At 37.9% G+C, this 16,772-nt stretch overlaps 1 protein-coding gene across 3 annotated transcripts; it reads left to right on the plus strand.

Annotated features, from left to right (window-relative positions):
- The first annotated feature begins 1,037 nt into the window (after nt 1-1,037).
- On the plus strand, nt 1,038-16,123 carry LOC4340684 (uncharacterized). 3 transcript variants are annotated; one of them, XR_001546712.3, is made up of 42 exons: nt 1,038-1,303; nt 1,410-1,482; nt 1,726-1,803; nt 1,884-1,964; nt 2,147-2,220; nt 2,306-2,360; nt 2,472-2,520; nt 2,663-2,800; nt 2,896-2,977; nt 3,572-3,650; nt 3,798-3,841; nt 3,920-4,114; nt 4,551-4,626; nt 5,868-5,948; nt 6,064-6,144; nt 6,569-6,645; nt 6,748-6,802; nt 6,892-6,940; nt 7,113-7,250; nt 7,838-7,919; nt 8,005-8,083; nt 8,326-8,372; nt 8,455-8,669; nt 8,804-8,891; nt 8,970-9,089; nt 9,172-9,290; nt 9,405-9,477; nt 9,553-9,672; nt 9,979-10,047; nt 10,197-10,367; nt 10,445-10,492; nt 10,633-10,774; nt 11,685-11,782; nt 12,125-12,269; nt 12,369-12,454; nt 12,553-12,663; nt 12,897-12,971; nt 13,277-13,350; nt 13,477-13,665; nt 13,756-13,866; nt 15,057-15,137; nt 15,633-16,123. XR_001546712.3 is itself a non-coding variant. In XM_015787354.3 (42 exons), exons 1-42 carry the CDS (start codon nt 1,193-1,195, stop codon nt 15,810-15,812), a joined length of 4,152 nt encoding a protein of 1,383 aa, XP_015642840.1. In that variant the 5' UTR covers nt 1,038-1,192; the 3' UTR covers nt 15,813-16,123. The 3 variants fall into 3 exon arrangements, 2 of the variants coding, with proteins under 2 accessions (XP_015642840.1, XP_015642841.1); XM_015787354.3 differs by having other exon boundaries at nt 13,277-13,363; XM_015787355.3 differs by having other exon boundaries at nt 13,277-13,342.
- Nucleotides 16,124-16,772: the final 649 nt, after the last annotated feature.

Consider the following 16,772-nt stretch of genomic DNA (forward strand, 5'->3'; position numbering starts at 1 on the left):
TTTTTAATGAGGCAGCCATTGCACTACACAGCTACTATTATTTTTGAAAGTGTTTGTGACTTGATCACTTAAGTTTGAATTGTGATTTGTGAACTGTTAGACTTAGTATTTGAAAATGTTTCGTGGATTTGTGACTTGAGTTGTGAATTGTGAGACTTAGTAGTTGAGTTAGTGAATTGAATTGTGATATTGCACATACTATAACTTGTGAATTGTGATATTGTAATCTAAGACTTGTGATATTGTGATCTGTTAACTTGTGAATTGGATGGTTTTGTGCTGTTTTTTGTGATGGACATTGCATTTTTTATATGTATGTGCAAAACTGAAGTGAACAAGTGGCAGTTAGTGTTTGGCGTGTCTGGGCTGGCCCGGGCACGATGGGCTCATCGTGCCGTCGGGCCAGCACGGTCCGGCACGACTGCTATCGGGCCTTGCCTGGGCCTGAGGTACAGCCCGTGGGCAGGCATGGCACGACACGAAGTGCCAGGCATGCCGTGCTGGCCCGATCGCCTCGGGCCGTGCCTAGGCCGGGCCGTGCCGGGTGGGTCATATGGCCATCTTTACACCTCGTAGTGTCATAGTTTGCTCAATAGTTTATCAGCCATTAAAAAACTTAATTTTAGAATTAATTTTAAGATTTATTTATTGTAGCTTATTTTTTACATTTACTTTATAAACAATAAACAATAAAAAACATATAAAAATGTTACACACAAATTAGTTTTTTTCACTTCGTTTACTTTTCCAGGCGTAAGGCAAACGATAGTACGACATAAAAATGCCAGTAGAAGTTTTGGTTATTTTTTCTTAAAAAAAGACATACTAGTAATTTTTGTTATTGACTTTGCATCACGTGAGCACCGCATCGAGCTTGTCTTCTTCTCCGGATCGCCACGTCAGCTTTCCGCTTATCGCGCTAAAGCTTTCCGATCTTGCCGCAGCTTCAACTGCCACGTGGGGTCACCGCCTCGGGCCCGCATTGCCAGTGACACGAGGTAGATGCATAAAAGTCCAACACAGTCGCATCCACACGCGGGGCCACGGCCGTGCGCCACTTCTCTTCCTCGCTCACTCTTCCCCCCCTCTCGCTTCCTTCCCTTCTGCTCTGCTTCCTCCGCCTCTGCTTCGTGTCGCCGTCGCCGCCGCAGCAGCCGCCGCCGGCGAGCACCGGGTGCGGATACTGGGAGCGATGGCGTCCGGGAAGGTCGTGTCCTTCGTCGGCGCCGACGAGCTGGGCGTGTCCCTCGCCGCCTCCTTCGTCCGGTCCGGGGCCATCGTCCGCTGCTTCGTCGCTCCCGGGGTTCGATTTCTCTTCCTTGTTTTTTTTTTTCTTCGCAGGAGGTTGACGAGAGACGGGCTCACGTGAGGGAACGTGTGCGCGCGTGCGTGCGTGCGTGCGTTTGCAGGGTGATGGATCGGCGACGGCGCTCGCGGAGCTGGGCGGCGTCCGGTGCGCGAGCCCCGCGGAAGCCGCGCGAGGTGAGCGTCTCGACTGGAGCTCCTGTACTGGACTGCTGGACCGGTCCCGATGCGAGTAGACAGATGGCCTCCTCGTGATTTGTAGCAGTTGTTTGCGTGCCAGTTGGTGTTCGTGGTGTTTGTTGGATTGCCTCGTGCTTGCTCACGAGGCGTTTGTTGGAATGCCGTGCTCCCGTGGAGCAAGCACGCCCCCACATGTCTGCAGCCTCTATCTGATCGATTGCTATATCTTGATACCTGCAGACGCTGAGCTAGTCATTGTGCTCAGTGACACGGATGGGGTTGATGAGCTGTTCTTCGGACCTGAGGGGATAGTGAAAGGTATGCCATGTGCACGTACTCAATTTTCCCAGTTACTAAATTTGATGCTTCATACAACGTCTCATTGAGCATTTGTGCAGGACTGTGCTCGGGTGCTGTTGTATTGATTCGATCAACAATGCTGCCTAGTCATCTGGAGAAGTTGAATCAGAAGCTTGCAGGTAGGCATTGTTGATTTTAGGATAAATTAATAGAAGAGTTTTCTTGGAAAAAAACTTGTATGATGTATACTGGGTAATGGTTACTTTATTCTGTTCCAGCAAAGGGAATACTGATCTTTGTGATGGACAATTACGACAATAGCCACAATACTAGTTAATCTATAGCCTGACTTATCCTGCAGATGAGAAGAAGAATGCCCTTCTTGATGGATACATTTTTAGTGGTTTATCTGATGAATTAAAGCAAAAGATTGTTGTAAGTGATGGGACAAGATGAGAATATGAATTGCGCGTGCTCGTGTCCTTTATTCTGTTGTCACCCATTTCCTTTTAAATACCAGGTTGTTGCATCTGGGAGACATGATGTTACAGAAAGAACCGGGCAATTCTTCTCTGGTAATTCCAAATATGTGTTACCATTTTGCCAACATTTTCTTCTTGGCCTATGTCTTTTGATGTTGTGATGGTGCAATGATGCTGATTCTAGGCTACATGGTGATATTTTAGGTCTTGATACAGCAGTTTACTTTGTTGAAGGTGAATTTGGCAGTAGCAGGTTGCTGTCTTCTCTCATAGTAAAGATTATCTTACATTATAGAATATTGAGCATTATTCTCCTTTTCCAATTTATGTACCATAGCCCATTAACTGAAATGTTACTGATCACAGTTTTAACTGCAACCCACTTATTTTTACAGCAAAATTAAGCTGGTTAATGATTTGCTGGAGAGCATTCATTTTATAGCATCTATTGAAGCAATGTTTCTTGGTGTTCGGGCTGGGATTCATCCATCAATTATCTATGACATAATATCGAATGCTGCCGGAAGCTCAAGGTTATAAGAGTAATTCAGTTCTTTTTTATTCTATCTAAATCTTCCATACTTTTATGCATTTATTTAAATCAAGATCTTAACTTATTATGCTACAGAATATTCGTGGAGATCGTACCAAAGCTTTTGAGAGAGGATTCTTTGCTTATTGATTATCTAGAGTCATCCAAGACAAACGCAGTAAGCTCCTTTATGTCAGGACTACTTGCATCATCATAAAATATAGTATCCTTCATTCCTTAAATACTCACACTGAAACAGCTCCTGAGACTTTTTTTCCCTGTCAGACAATCAATTCACCTTGGTGAAATATTTTTCATTCAACATACACATGTTCATTCTCTCATAATTTCACTACAACCCTTCTTTCTTTTTCTACAACCAATGGGAGGAGAGGTACTGGAGAGGAGATTAGATATATGAGATGGTGCCAGGGGCAAATATATAAATGTGATAAAGAACAAGGGAGGGGGGTATGGGGGCAAGGGATGAATTCCATCTGACTGGTCCTTAAAATAGCTTGAGAAGTTGTAATGTTCTAACTATAATTGTTGCCTTCCCCATGGCAAACAGTTTACTCTAGTCTTTTACTCTTGTGGATTTAATTTTTAGGTATTTATATTTTTGTATATGTTGCCAGGATACTCTCTTTCAGATATTATTAATTACTTAAGTGTTGCTCTGATGTTGTGAAATGTAAAAGGACTATGGCTACTGCAAGGCTGAACGCTTCTGCTTCTGAATTATTATTTTTTTCACTCTTAAACATTATAGGGCTATGTGATGGATATGGCTAAAGCAGTAATATTCCCTTTGCCACTTGTAGCTGTTTCTTATCAACAATTAATACATGGTATGCTGTTAAACTCCTTTGCATCAGCCATTTGATGGCAAAATGCTAGTTCAAAGTCATTTATGCTTTTAATAAAAAGACTTGAATCCCTACATTCTTTGCTTATGTTTTTTTCATTCATATGCATTTCTCTGTTCTTAATTTCAGGTTGTTCATCAGCAAATGGAGATGCATTAGTCTCACCGTTGAAGGTGTGAACTGTCGGGTTATTTTAATTCTGATTATAGATGCTTCAGTTTCGCAAATATATTATAAAACTTCATTTGCAGGTTTGGGAACAGTCATTTGGAGTAAACATCATAGATGCTGCCAGTCAACAAATCTACGATGCAAGCAAATTAGCTGACCAGCTTGTTATGGCATGTAAAACAGCAAAAACTATCGGCTTTATTGGTCTTGGAGCTATGGGCTTTGGAATGGCATCTCATTTGCTAAAATCAGGTTTCTCCGTTATTGCTTATGATGTAAGAATTCTTCCTAATTGCATAATTGGTCATTCAATTTTCTGCGAATTGCAGTACAAAAAATCTTCCCTAACAGCCTCATCATTGGAATTGAATTCCATTTTTGTGATTCCAATGCAATAATTGTCACCCATATGAGGTAAAAGATAGCCTCCAAATTCCGTTGCTCATGTGCCACACTATCACGGGACTATTCACTCACATAGACAGTTGAAGTTCACGTGCATGGTGCACGTGACACCAGTGATCTGAATGACAGGCAGATAGTTTGTGAACGCCTTTATTCCTAGAGATGAGAAAATAGAACAGCCTACATGCCATTTTCACCATTTTATACATTTATTCAGTAACGGACATAATGTTGCAAACTTTATTTCATAAAATTTGCTCTTTTTTTTGGTTTTACATACAATAATATTTTTTGTATTCCATTTAGGTATACAAGCCAACACTGGCCAGGTTTACTGATTTAGGTGGATTGACTAAAGATTCTCCTGAGGAAGTATCAAAAGGTACCTTGCAACCTTCTGCTACAGAGTAAAGTTCTCACAACCATAAGATAAAATTTGATCAACTATAGAATTATAGTCAGCTAAAATGTGTTGCGCAATCAAAGTCCACATGGAAAAAATATATGTATGGATATACTAGCTGAATGCCTGTGCTTTGCTAGGGATAAAATATATTTTTCATGAAGTGTGCTACCCATGGTTTGATATGGGAAATATTCACCTTATTTTAATTTTATATGTTGCTATCCATTTAGGTTTGATTTTTTAATATTAAGAAGCTCAAGGAGTGACTACAAAATTTACCATGCGAGTACTCGAGTTGGCCGAATGGCAGATTCACTGCTACCATCACTAGAGCCTTTTAAAGTAGTATGTTACAAGTCTTACTTTTTCATAGCAATATAACTGTATTTCAATATAGTTTTAGTGGTCAGTTTACACCATTATAATCTACACCCATCATGATCAATGTGTATTTTTCTCTTTTTCACTGATTAATATGATGATTTCTAGCCCTTGAGAGTGAATGGAGTGGATTATTTTGCCCTGTTTAAATAATATAATACTCCCTCCATCCAAAAGTGTTAAGCATGTTTCATTTTTTGGTTTTTCCAGAAGAGATGGTCATATTTGTAGTCTCCATGTGCTAAATTAATTGTTGGCTGGAACCCAAGCAACCATTTTAATACTCATTTGGTTGCATGCATGAATGCATGTAGTTTCTTGGTTTTGTTACTTGGGGGATGAGTTAATTCCTACTTGGTCTTGGTGACAAAAGTAATATGTCTTACACTTTTGGATGGAGGGAGTAATAGATACTCATGATTTTTTTTACCACAGGAAAACAGTTTAGACTACTAATTCTCATTGAGAACTAATTTTTAGTCTTTCACAATTTATTGTGCATGTGTAGTTATTTATTACTTAACACTGTTACTACATTAGTTACACTCCCTCCGTCCGAAAATATAGCAACTCTTGAACGGATAGGACACATCCTAGTACTACGAATCTGGATAGACACTACTTGTCTAGATTCGTAGTACTAGGATGTGTCCCATCCGTTCAAAAGTTGCTATATTTTGGCACGGAGGTAGTACTAGTTGTCACTTATCACTTGCTGGCGATATACTACGTACAGAATGTTGAGCTAACTAGTTATTAGTACTTAAAAGCTGTACCATGTTGAAAGTATTTATGGAGATACCCTGCCTGAAATATTAAATACGAGGTTATTTCAGATGTGGAAATACTTGTTATCATGGTTGCAAATGAAGTTCAAGCTGAAAATGTTCTATATGGAAATGCTGGTGCTGTATCAGGTAATCCCTAGAAAATTAAGCCATGTTCTGTTTTTATAGAATTATGTGTCTTTTAGTTAGGTTTACTATTTTGGTGAACTCCAGTTATATGTTTGTGAATACCTTTGCTTTTCAGTAATGGCCGCTGGAACATCCATCATCCTATCTTCAACAGTTTCTCCTGGATTTGTGATTAAACTCAAGGAAAGATTAGAAGGTAGGAACTTACCTGCTTCCATTTCTCCTAAAATAAGTTTGAAGACTTTTTCTTCCTTTTTTGCTGATAGATTTGAATGATGAACTCAGTAATGATGGCTATATTGTTATAAATATAGTTGTTTGGTCTTGTTCTAATGCAATCGGTTCCCTTGCTTTACTCATGTAAATCTCAAACCCATTTGAATTTTGGATGGCAGCTGATTCCTTTAGCTTTACATTTATATATATAAGAAACAAACTTCCTTACAACCTTTTTAACCGTAAGTTGCAGTGACTCACTGGTGGCAAAGCGGTCACATCTTTCTCTTTACTGCTTATGTCCATTGCTATAGAGTTGAAGTCAACTTTTCACATATTCTGGCAATGTTGCATACTGATTTGTGTGATTAAAAGAAATTTGGCATCATTAACTTTTGGTGCAGCTGAATGCCGAGACATAAAGTTGGTTGATGCTCCGGTGTCTGGTGGTGTCAAAAGGGCAGCAGAGGGGACATTAACAGTATGATTGCCAGTAAATTTTTTGTATGATGTTGATGCATCAAATTTTTTTGTTCAAAGATGTGTTGTATCCTTAATAATATAAGAATCACATTTTTAACAGATAATCGCTTCAGGAACAGATGAAGCTCTGCAGTGTACTGGCAGTGTTCTCTCAGGTTCTAAAGTAGATTATCTTAACACTTCATATATTTGTAGACAAACATGCAGAAATTGGTCCATGACTGTAGTATATTTTATGTAACAGCACTAAGTGAGAAGCTTTATGTCATCAAAGGAGGATGTGGAGCTGCAAGGTGATACACACATTTTATGGCTATGTGCTTTGCTTATTGCAAATCTTTGCCTTTCACTATTTCTCCATCGCGACTATTTTTTACATGATATGGAGTGCTTGGTAGTGCACGGATCAATTTCCCTCTCCAGCTATTTTCCTTATCAGGATCTTTCTTCTGTTCTTATTTCCAGTTCTGTAAAGATGGTAAACCAACTTCTTGCTGGGGTTCATATAGCCTCAGCAGCTGAAGCAATGGCATTTGGTGCTCGATTAAATTTGAGGACAAGGAGACTTTTTGAAATTATTCAACATGCAAGAGGTTATTCATGGTACGTTCCATTAGTTATGTCCCTTCACTTTGACCACACTCACTTCTCAATTCTTCAGATGTGCTATTGTGGACAGAAGATGGCACAAGGAGAGTCCTAAGATTACAAGTTTAGAGGTGTTTATGTTGAAAGTTATATTAGGCCTCTAGAAAGAGGACTGAGGAAGATAAGATGAGTAAAATTAAGCTTACTAAGTTAGCAAAAAGGAGACCAGGTTGGAGCACTAGAGGGATCAAACTGCCCAAAGCCCACATGCCACGACCCATGTATATGTTTGTTGAGTTAAAAGCTGACTAAACTTGAAAATGTAGTTTTTCTGAGCTTTTCTCCAGTCCTTGGGTGGTAGATTTTTAGTGTTAATTGGGAGGTATTTGCCTCTACTAAGAGGGTTAGCACTATGAGATACATATACCTCCCAAGGACTGGGAAAAAAAACTCAATTAATTATAGCTTCTGCTAATTATCAGCTCCCTTTAGACTCGGTATTTCAAGTATCTCATGGAACTCCTTCATTAACTGCTATGCTTTGCAATTAGTTAAGATGGCTGGTGATAAGAAAACTGACACAATCAATTTTCATATTGCAGGATGTTTGGAAATCGTGTGCCACACATGCTTGATAATGATTATACTCCTTATTCTGCAGTGGACATATTTGTCAAGGATCTTGTATAGATAACCAAACTATTCACCAACTTTTAGGTGTTATAAACCATTAGGAACAATTATAATGCATGTATCTTGTCTATTCCAGGGTATAGTATCTCATGAAAGCTCCAACGCAAGGATCCCACTGCATGTCTCTAGTATTGCTCATCAACTTTTTCTTTCAGGTCATTTCCTGTAACAGAACAAACAACTCTTTTATTCTATGTTTCTTGCGGAGAACAGTACGGGAGTTCCCTTATGAAATAGATTTGTTAATATATAAGGGAACACCCACTCTCCACTGCAAAATGTATTTATAGAACTGGTAACTGTCAGATGCTGGCATAATTCTGCACTTTTGACTTCTAATAGTGGCCATGCCTTAAAACATGTCGACTGTTTTGTTGACATTATGTATTTCCGATAGGTTCTGCTTCTGGATGGGGTCGATTTGATGATGCTGCTGTTGTGAAGGTGAGCCTGCACTATGTTTAGGCAGTGTGCATTAGACTAGATCACCAAAACATAATCATCTGTTAATTGTCTGTGCCTTCAGGTTTATGAGACATTAACTGGAGTAAAAGTTGAAGGGAGGCCTCCCATGCTTAACAAAGAAGATGTTCTGAGTTCTCTTCCTGCTGAATGGCCAGAAGATCCCATGGATGATCTTGTTTCATCTGCATCTCATAATAGCAAAAAAATTCTTGTGGTTTTGGATGATGATCCAACTGGAACCCAGACAGTTCATGATATAGAAGTTTTAACTGAATGGTAAAATAAATAATGGGAGATGTATATTTTGAGCCTGTGGCATAGTATTGACTGAATAGATTGACGTACTTTGTTACTTTGTAAAAATGTTCTGTGAACAGTGCCATAAGCCTCACTTGGAAATTAAACTGCAGGCCTGTTGAAGCCCTTGCAGAACAGTTTCAAAAGCTACCAGCTTGCTTTTTTATTTTGACAAACTCCCGTTCAATGACTGCGGAAAAGGTAGGAAAGTGCAGTCTTAAACAGTTAGTTATATTTGTAACCTTCTAGATCTTTTTTAACTGTTTGTCACTTTAATAGGCTACACTATTAGTAAAAGATATCTGCAGAAATCTTGAAGCTGCAGCTAAGTCTGTCCCTGGTGTTAGCTATACAGTGGTATTGAGAGGGGATTCCACTTTACGTGGCCATTTCCCAGAGGTTAATATCTGAAGTTAACGCAATTTTTCTTTTACTTTTCCATTTCATTCCCTGATCACACCTTGTCTCTTCTACTTCCCAGGAAGCCGATGCAGTCGTTTCAGTGTTAGGTGAGATGGATGCTTGGATAATATGCCCATTTTTCCTTCAAGGTGGCCGCTACACTATTGATGACATTCACTATGTTGCAGATTCTGACAGGTAATCTATGCATGATTCTGTATGCAATCTACTTAACTTTTTTAGGAAAGTACTTCATGACGTAAGGTTGATACGTAAATCTTCCAATCTCAGACAAGTCCAATAATCTAACAGATTAATTCCTGCTGGTGAAACTGAGTTTGCAAAGGATGCAGCTTTTGGCTATAAATCTTCCAATCTCAGACAGGTATTATTCTGGAAGTGTTTGTTTGATCAAGAGGATCAAGGATCTTAGAAACTTGCTTTGTACTTGACTGTGCAGTGGGTTGAAGAGAAGACAAAAGGACGGATTTCTGAGAACCAAGTTTCAACAATTTCTGTTAATCTCCTACGTAAAGAGGGACCGAATGCAGTCTGCCAGCATCTCTGTAGTTTGAAGAAGGTATATTAGTAATATAAACATTCCATACAAAAAGTTACTTTGCAGTTCTTTTTTTTTCCCAGAAAATTATTGTCTATGTTTGTGGGCCTTGGGTACCCTCATTTGTTGATGCACTCATTCCAGGCTAAATAATGATAATGAGTTACCAATTATTATATCACAGGTGTTCAAAGAACTCTTGAGCTTTATCATCAAATTCAACCAGATATATATATATTTTTTAAAAAAATCCAAGTTTGTAATTCTGATGTCTTCTCATTTTCTTTTCTTTTTCAGTTCTCTAACAGGCAATTTGTTTGTTTGCAGGGTTCTGCATGTATTGTCAATGCTGCTAGTGAGAGGGACATGTCTGTGTTTGCTGCTGGAATGATCCAGGTATGTTATGTTGCTCTTTCTACATTTCAATTGGAATCATTTGTTCATATTAAAAATTTTCTATCAAGTAATATGATGTCTTACTGAAGCAGGAATACTATGTTTTGATTTGTTTTTGTTCTTTTCTTCTCTATATGTAAATTTGATAGGCTGAATTGAAAGGAAAGAGATTTCTGTGCCGCACAGCTGCAAGTTTTGTAAGTGCTAGAATTGCAATAAAGCCAAAGCCACCTATTCGTCCAACTGACCTAGGTTTAAAAAGAGCTTTAACTGGAGGCCTCATTGTTGTTGGCTCTTATGTGCCAAAAACTACAAAGCAGGTCAATACTTTAAGGTTCTTCCCTTATTTTCTCTCTCCCATACTTTTCTTATTCTCATATATATTTGCATTTCTCAGGTTGATGAACTTAGGTCACAGTGTGAGCAATCTCTCCGAATAATAGAGGTGATTTAAATTTAAATTGACTCCATCTGGCCTAAGCATGGAAGTTGTATGCATATACTTGGATGAAATACAATTTATTTAAAATTTGAATCATTTCATTTGAGATAATTAGTTCCTTTTCTCTTCCTGACTCATTGTAGGTATCTGTTGAGATGATTTCAATGAAATCGGCTGAGGATAGAGACCATGAAATTAGCCGAGTTATTGAATTGGGAAATGCTTATATACAATCCAGGAAAGACACTCTAGTTGTCACCAGCCGCCAACTCATCACAGGAAAAAGTTAGCACCTTTTTTATCATATTATTTCTAGTTACCTTTTTTTAATTAGTAATAAAATGACAGGGAACTTAAGTTCCGGTTGTAGATGTTCTATTCGAGATTGAAATGCTGAGTTAAATCTTGACTTATCGCTAATGCCTTGAGACACATCCATTTGGCGAATTTTGTGAGCAAGGTGTGCAGTGTAGAGGTTTGATTATCAAGATAAGCACGTAAGATCCAAGAAATATTATCATGTTCTCTCAACATTCTGTTGGAGATACTTCACTATCGGTTTTTCTTATGTTGTTGGCATTAACCAAGATTAACTGTACCAAAAGACAGACCAGAATTTGTCAATCTAGGGATATGGATAATCTAAAAGTGCAAGAAATAAGCTTATTTAGAACTAACACCTATTATTTGCAACCTTTGTAATGACCAAATCTTAACCAAATTAGTTTTTTTTTTGTTCCTGAAAATTTTGTGCTATAGTAAAAATGTCTAGCTCAGTTTTTTAAAACATGTTTACTACTTAAATTTTTATTTTGGTATCCCTGGAGGCTCAATGAAGTACCTAACTCAGTGTTAAAAAATACTTCATCCGTTTCATATTATAAGACTTTCTAGCATTGCCCTTATTTATATATATGTTAATGAATCTAAACATATATGTTGTCTAGATTCATTAATATCTATATGAATGTGGACAATGCTAGAAAGTCTTATAACCTGAAACGGAGGGAGTAGTACTTATGAGGACAGCTTATTTTACCTTCTTTTAAAGCAATGACAATTCATGACATGTTACTGTTATCTGACTTACCTGACAACAGTTGTTTTTACGCCAGGAAAAATATGTTTTGTTATTTTATATATTTTTCTTAAAGTAGTTTGATCTCCTAACAAGATTGTAATTTTTATCTTGCAGCTCCTGAAGAAAGCTTAGAAATTAATTACAAAGTGAGCTCAGCCCTAGTGGAGATTGTGAGAGGGATTGGCAGTCGACCCCGTTATATTCTTGCAAAGGTAACCATTAAACAGCCAAAACAATTTTAGAAAATAAACCTGTTAGTTGTCAAGTTTGTCCCTTGCTTCATTACAACAGGCTTTCGATATGCATATTGATAGCTCACTACAAAACTGTAAATTTTTGCCATTTTAGAATATTGAGTTATGCTGCAATTTTGTGCTTTCGTTTTTCACAAGCTTTATGAAATCCGGGGATGTCATTACACCTAAATACTTCAGAACAAAATAAAATGTGTGTGAGTGCTACTGTGTTAGGTAGTGCAAACAAAATGATTGTACCCACAAGTTGGCCTTGAAATTTATTTCTGAAATCTATTGTTTCCAACGTCATTTATACAGGGAGGAATCACTTCATCCGATCTTGCTACGAAGGCTTTGGAAGCTCGGCGTGCCAAAGTAATGGGACAAGCTTTAGCTGGTGTCCCTTTATGGCAGCTTGGTCCTGAGAGTAGACATCCTGGTGTCCCTTACATTGTTTTTCCTGGTAAGAAATATTTTTATTCATTTTCCGTTCCTATTGATATAGAAAATTTAATCTTAATAATAAAGTAACTGTCTTGAGACTCCCTGAAAAAAAAAACAGGTAATGTTGGTGACAACAGTGCTCTTGCAAAAGTGGTCCAGAATTGGGCTTGCCCTTCTAGAAGTTCTGCAAAAGAACTTCTCCTTGTAAGATTTTCTCTTCCATTTGAACTTTTTGCCAAGGCTAATCTATACATCATTGTTTTGGCCTTGAATCATCATTAACCATTTCCCTTGCTATGAAGAACGCAGAGAATGGTGGTTATGCCATTGGTGCTTTCAATGTATATAACCTTGAGGGAATTGATGCTGTCGTTTCAGCTGCCGAAGCCGAAAAAAGTCCTGCTATTCTGCAGGTTAGTGATGCTGTAATGTAGCATGCTGATTTTTATGGAAATGAATGGTGCAAATCACATGATAAATCGTACTGACCGCCCTTTGATGATATCTGAATCATTGCGACATGGTAAATTCAACAACAGGGATGTGGGTACCCCATGATACAACGACTGCACTCTTATATATAGAAACATATTCGTACGTATTTTTCTTGATTTCTGATCACGGACATTGTGGTTGTTATATTTAGGTTCATCCCAGTGCCCTGAAGCAAGGTGGAGTTCCATTGGTCTCATGTTGCATTGCTGCTGCAGAACACGCTAGTGTAAGCTACACCTGGGAATTTAGATGGTTGTGGTTGGGTGGGTGGGTTGAGACGTTAAGTTGATCCATTAATCTTGGACTTCAATCCATTAGACTTGGACTTCAACTTGGAAATAAACCCCAACTCCTATTGTATCCTCTAATTCTTCTCCTATTGCTTTCTGCATACAAATGCTACTTCCTTAGTAAACAAGTTCGACATTATCCAGCTAGCAAGATGTTTACATCATTTTGTGATTGTCATTTTGTGACAAATCTTTTTTTTACGTCCTCTGTGGATGACATTTTGTGATTGTCTCATTGCAGGTACCTATCACCGTTCATTATGACCATGGAACTTCCAAGTCTGATTTGCTTCAAGCTCTTGAGATGGTGTGCATGTACCAAATTTCTGTGTGCTATCTTTTCTCTGAATGACAGTTGATGACTATCTCAATCTTGGGATCTTCTTAGTGCTGAAAGAAGTTCTTCCTAACCTTTTCTGTTGGCACTTAATTCTTTTTCAGGGTTTTGATTCAATCATGGTGGACGGATCACATCTACCTTTAGGGAAGAACATCTTATACACAAGGAGCATATCTTCCTTGGCTCATTCAAAAGGCATGCTTGTAGAAGCTGAACTGGGGAGACTCTCAGGCACTGAAGATGGCTTGACAGTCGAAGAATACGAAGCAAGATTTACTGATGTTGCTCAGGTTATTTCCTATTTTCCATCAAATATCCATTCTATTGGATTATTTTTTTATACTTGTGTAATATTTTATTTTATGGTACATATTTTTCAGGCCTTGGAATTCATTGATGAAACTGGTATCGATTCTCTAGCAGTATGTATTGGAAATGTTCATGGAAAATATCCCCCCAGTGGACCAAATCTCAGATTTGACTTGCTAGAGGTCAGACAAATGCGATTAAACTTTCCTTCTGTTTTTGGTTTGTGGAAACAGGAAATATTTAATGGAGAAACTATTGTATAGTCGAACACTTTAGTATAAGTTATTCATCACCTGTTGCTGAATTTTTTTTTACCCATTCCCTTGTTTTTGCATTCACTGGCATGTGTGTTTGAGTCCCAAAAGTTTGAGACATAACTGGTAAATAAAATATGGGGCTACTGAAGATACTGTTGTAGCATACTAACATGCAACATATGATTCTTATAGCACTCCCTCTATTTCCCAAAATAAGGTTTACTTTTGAGTGGATGCTAAGATTGAGTATAGAACCAAGAATAGAGATGTCAAAAAGGCCATGACCCCTCTTAAGGCTGTGTTCGGATCCATGAGTTGAGAACTAATCTCTTGCGCACGACAAACGGAGCAACTTATTAGCACATAATTAGTTAAGTATTAGTTAATTATTTTTGGAAAATGGAGTAATACTATTTTTTAAAACAACTTTTCTATAGTTTTTTTTTTTTGCAAAAAACACACCATTTATTAGTTTGGGATGCTCGCGTGGAAAACGAGAAACTAGAGGTTGGGAAAGTTGAGAGAAGAAAACAGCCTTAAAATTATCTTAGGAATAGGAGTAGAACAGTAGGGATGATTAGAAGATGTTTTTTTTTTCTTATGAATGTGTGAATTTGACTGTGATAATTCACGTCCAAGCCTTATGTTTTACAAGACAAAACCTATAAACCTTAAAAAATAAATAGATTTTTCAGAAGAAAAATGGAACGATGGAGTAACAGTCCTGTCATTGTTCCCACAAGGCCATAACATTGTCATTAAGGCTGTGTTTGGATTTCAGGGATGGGAACTAATCCCTCCTGCACGGAAAATGGAACGATCTATTAGCACATGATTAATTAAGTATTAGCTAAATTTTATTTTAAAAATGAATTAATTTGATTTTTTTAAGCAACTTTCGTATAGAAACTTTTTGCAAAAAACACACCATTTAGTAGTTTGAAAAGCATGCGCGCGGAAAACGAGAGAGGAGGGTTGGGAAAGTTGGAGGCCGAACACACCCTAAGTATTCTGTAAAGGAACATTGGACATATCATATTACTGTTGGACCAGACTTTAGATGAGTAATTTTCTTGAGAAAAATGCATTATGATCTTTCCTTGAAATAATGACAGGACCTTCGTGCATTGACAATGAAGAAAGGTGTTAGCTTGGTTCTCCATGGAGCATCCGGACTGCCTCATGAACTTGTAAAGGTTCGATATACTGTTTCTGTCTTTAATAAGATTGATTAATGAAGTTTTAGCCTGTACTCGATGAGTTTCCAGCAATTACAGAAGTTTGTTTTTACCTTTTTTGGGTGAAAGAGGGAAATCCATCACCTATCACTCCCCATGTTTTCTATGTTTTGTTTAATCAGTTTGTGCATGTGATCGAACATGGTATACCATATTCAAACCTAGACTTTCTTTGTTGAAGACTTGTTAATTTGGAGCATCAACGATGGAGAAAAATAAGTCCTTCAGTGATGTCGACCTAACAATACCGTGAATTATGACTTTGGTGCTCTAAACAATGTCGAGGTTCATGAATCGACTAGTTCACATTTTGTAAAAAAAAAAGCAAAAGCAAAACAAAAAACAAAACCTTAACCCATGATCAAGTCAATCTCAATGCTTATGTCAGCAATACCTATCATAATTGAAATTTGTTCTACAAGTGTTTATTAATCTTGACTTACGTCTGCGCAGGAATGCATAGCTTTGGGGGTGAGGAAATTCAACGTGAACACGGAGGTCCGAAACAGCTACCTTGAATCCCTTAAAAGGCCAGAAAAGGACCTGATTCATGTCATGGCATCTGCTAAGGAAGCAATGAAAGCTGTTGTGGCTGAGAAAATGCGCCTGTTCGGTTCATCTGGGAAAGCTTGAGTTCAAGTTGCATCGCCACTTATGAACACTCCATGAACACTTAATTCTGGAGGCATGATTGGTCCGTGGGATTAAGACATCTTGATAGACTGCAGTGGAGCCCAGCCCATAATCTGAAGAACTCATTACCGACTCTTGGCTGAAGTGCTTCGGAGTGATTGATGCCATTCTGTCATGTGATCAAGTTCATGTCCATACTACATACGTCGTCTGGTCCTTTAGAGCAACATGACTTCAGGACGTTGCTATCAACGGCTATTGATGATAAACTAGTAATAAAATTTGTCGATGAAATTACTTGCCGTGATAAATGATTCCGTTGTCGCCAGGTTACAGTTATTCAACGTAAGAACTTCATATTCATTCTAGAAACCAACACTATTCATCACCATTTTCCTCATCCCCGAAAAACTTTGACCAGTACCTCTGTTTTTGCCACCCCCCTCCCTCCCCGGCCACAAGGTGTAGAATCAAGTGCCATCGCTGACCAATTTGAGCTGCTCCCAATTAAAATACAAACTAAAATAAAAAAGTATAGAAAAAATGAAATTACCTATGGATAATATTATGTCAATGGCATTAAAATTTGTGAATTTTGGCATTTGGATAATAGTACCTCCGCCTTAAAATATATGGATTTTTCGGATTAGGCACGAGTAATAAGAAAGTTGGTGGAATTAAATAGAAAAATATTATGATTGGTTGAGAAGAGGAAAAGTTCGTGAAATTAAACAGAAAAATGTTATGATTGATTAGAAGAAAAGAATGTAAGTAGTTCGAATGGTGTAAGGTTGTGATTGGTTGAGAAGAGAATGTAGGTAGAGAAATTGTTATATGTTAGGATAAAATTTGAAGGATACAAGTTGTTACGTTAAGGAGAGAGTATTATGTCTATGTACTATCAAAATTCAATTATGATTTTTTTTCAACTTAAGCTGTTTTCGTCAATTGGACGGGATC

This window comes from Oryza sativa, chromosome 6, assembly GCF_034140825.1.
Source record: "Oryza sativa Japonica Group chromosome 6, ASM3414082v1".
NCBI lineage: Eukaryota > Viridiplantae > Streptophyta > Magnoliopsida > Poales > Poaceae > Oryza > Oryza sativa.

Bases quoted from the DNA above. Each gene is read 5' to 3' on its own strand.
- LOC4340684 (XM_015787354.3), top strand. From the start codon at position 1,193: ATGGCGTCCGGGAAGGTCGTGTCCTTCGTCGGCGCCGACGAGCTGGGC. The intron at 2,361-2,471 runs GTAATTCCAAAT...GTGATATTTTAG, and splicing joins AACCGGGCAATTCTTCTCTG to GTCTTGATACAGCAGTTTAC. The intron at 3,651-3,797 runs GTATGCTGTTAA...TCTTAATTTCAG, and splicing joins TTATCAACAATTAATACATG to GTTGTTCATCAGCAAATGGA.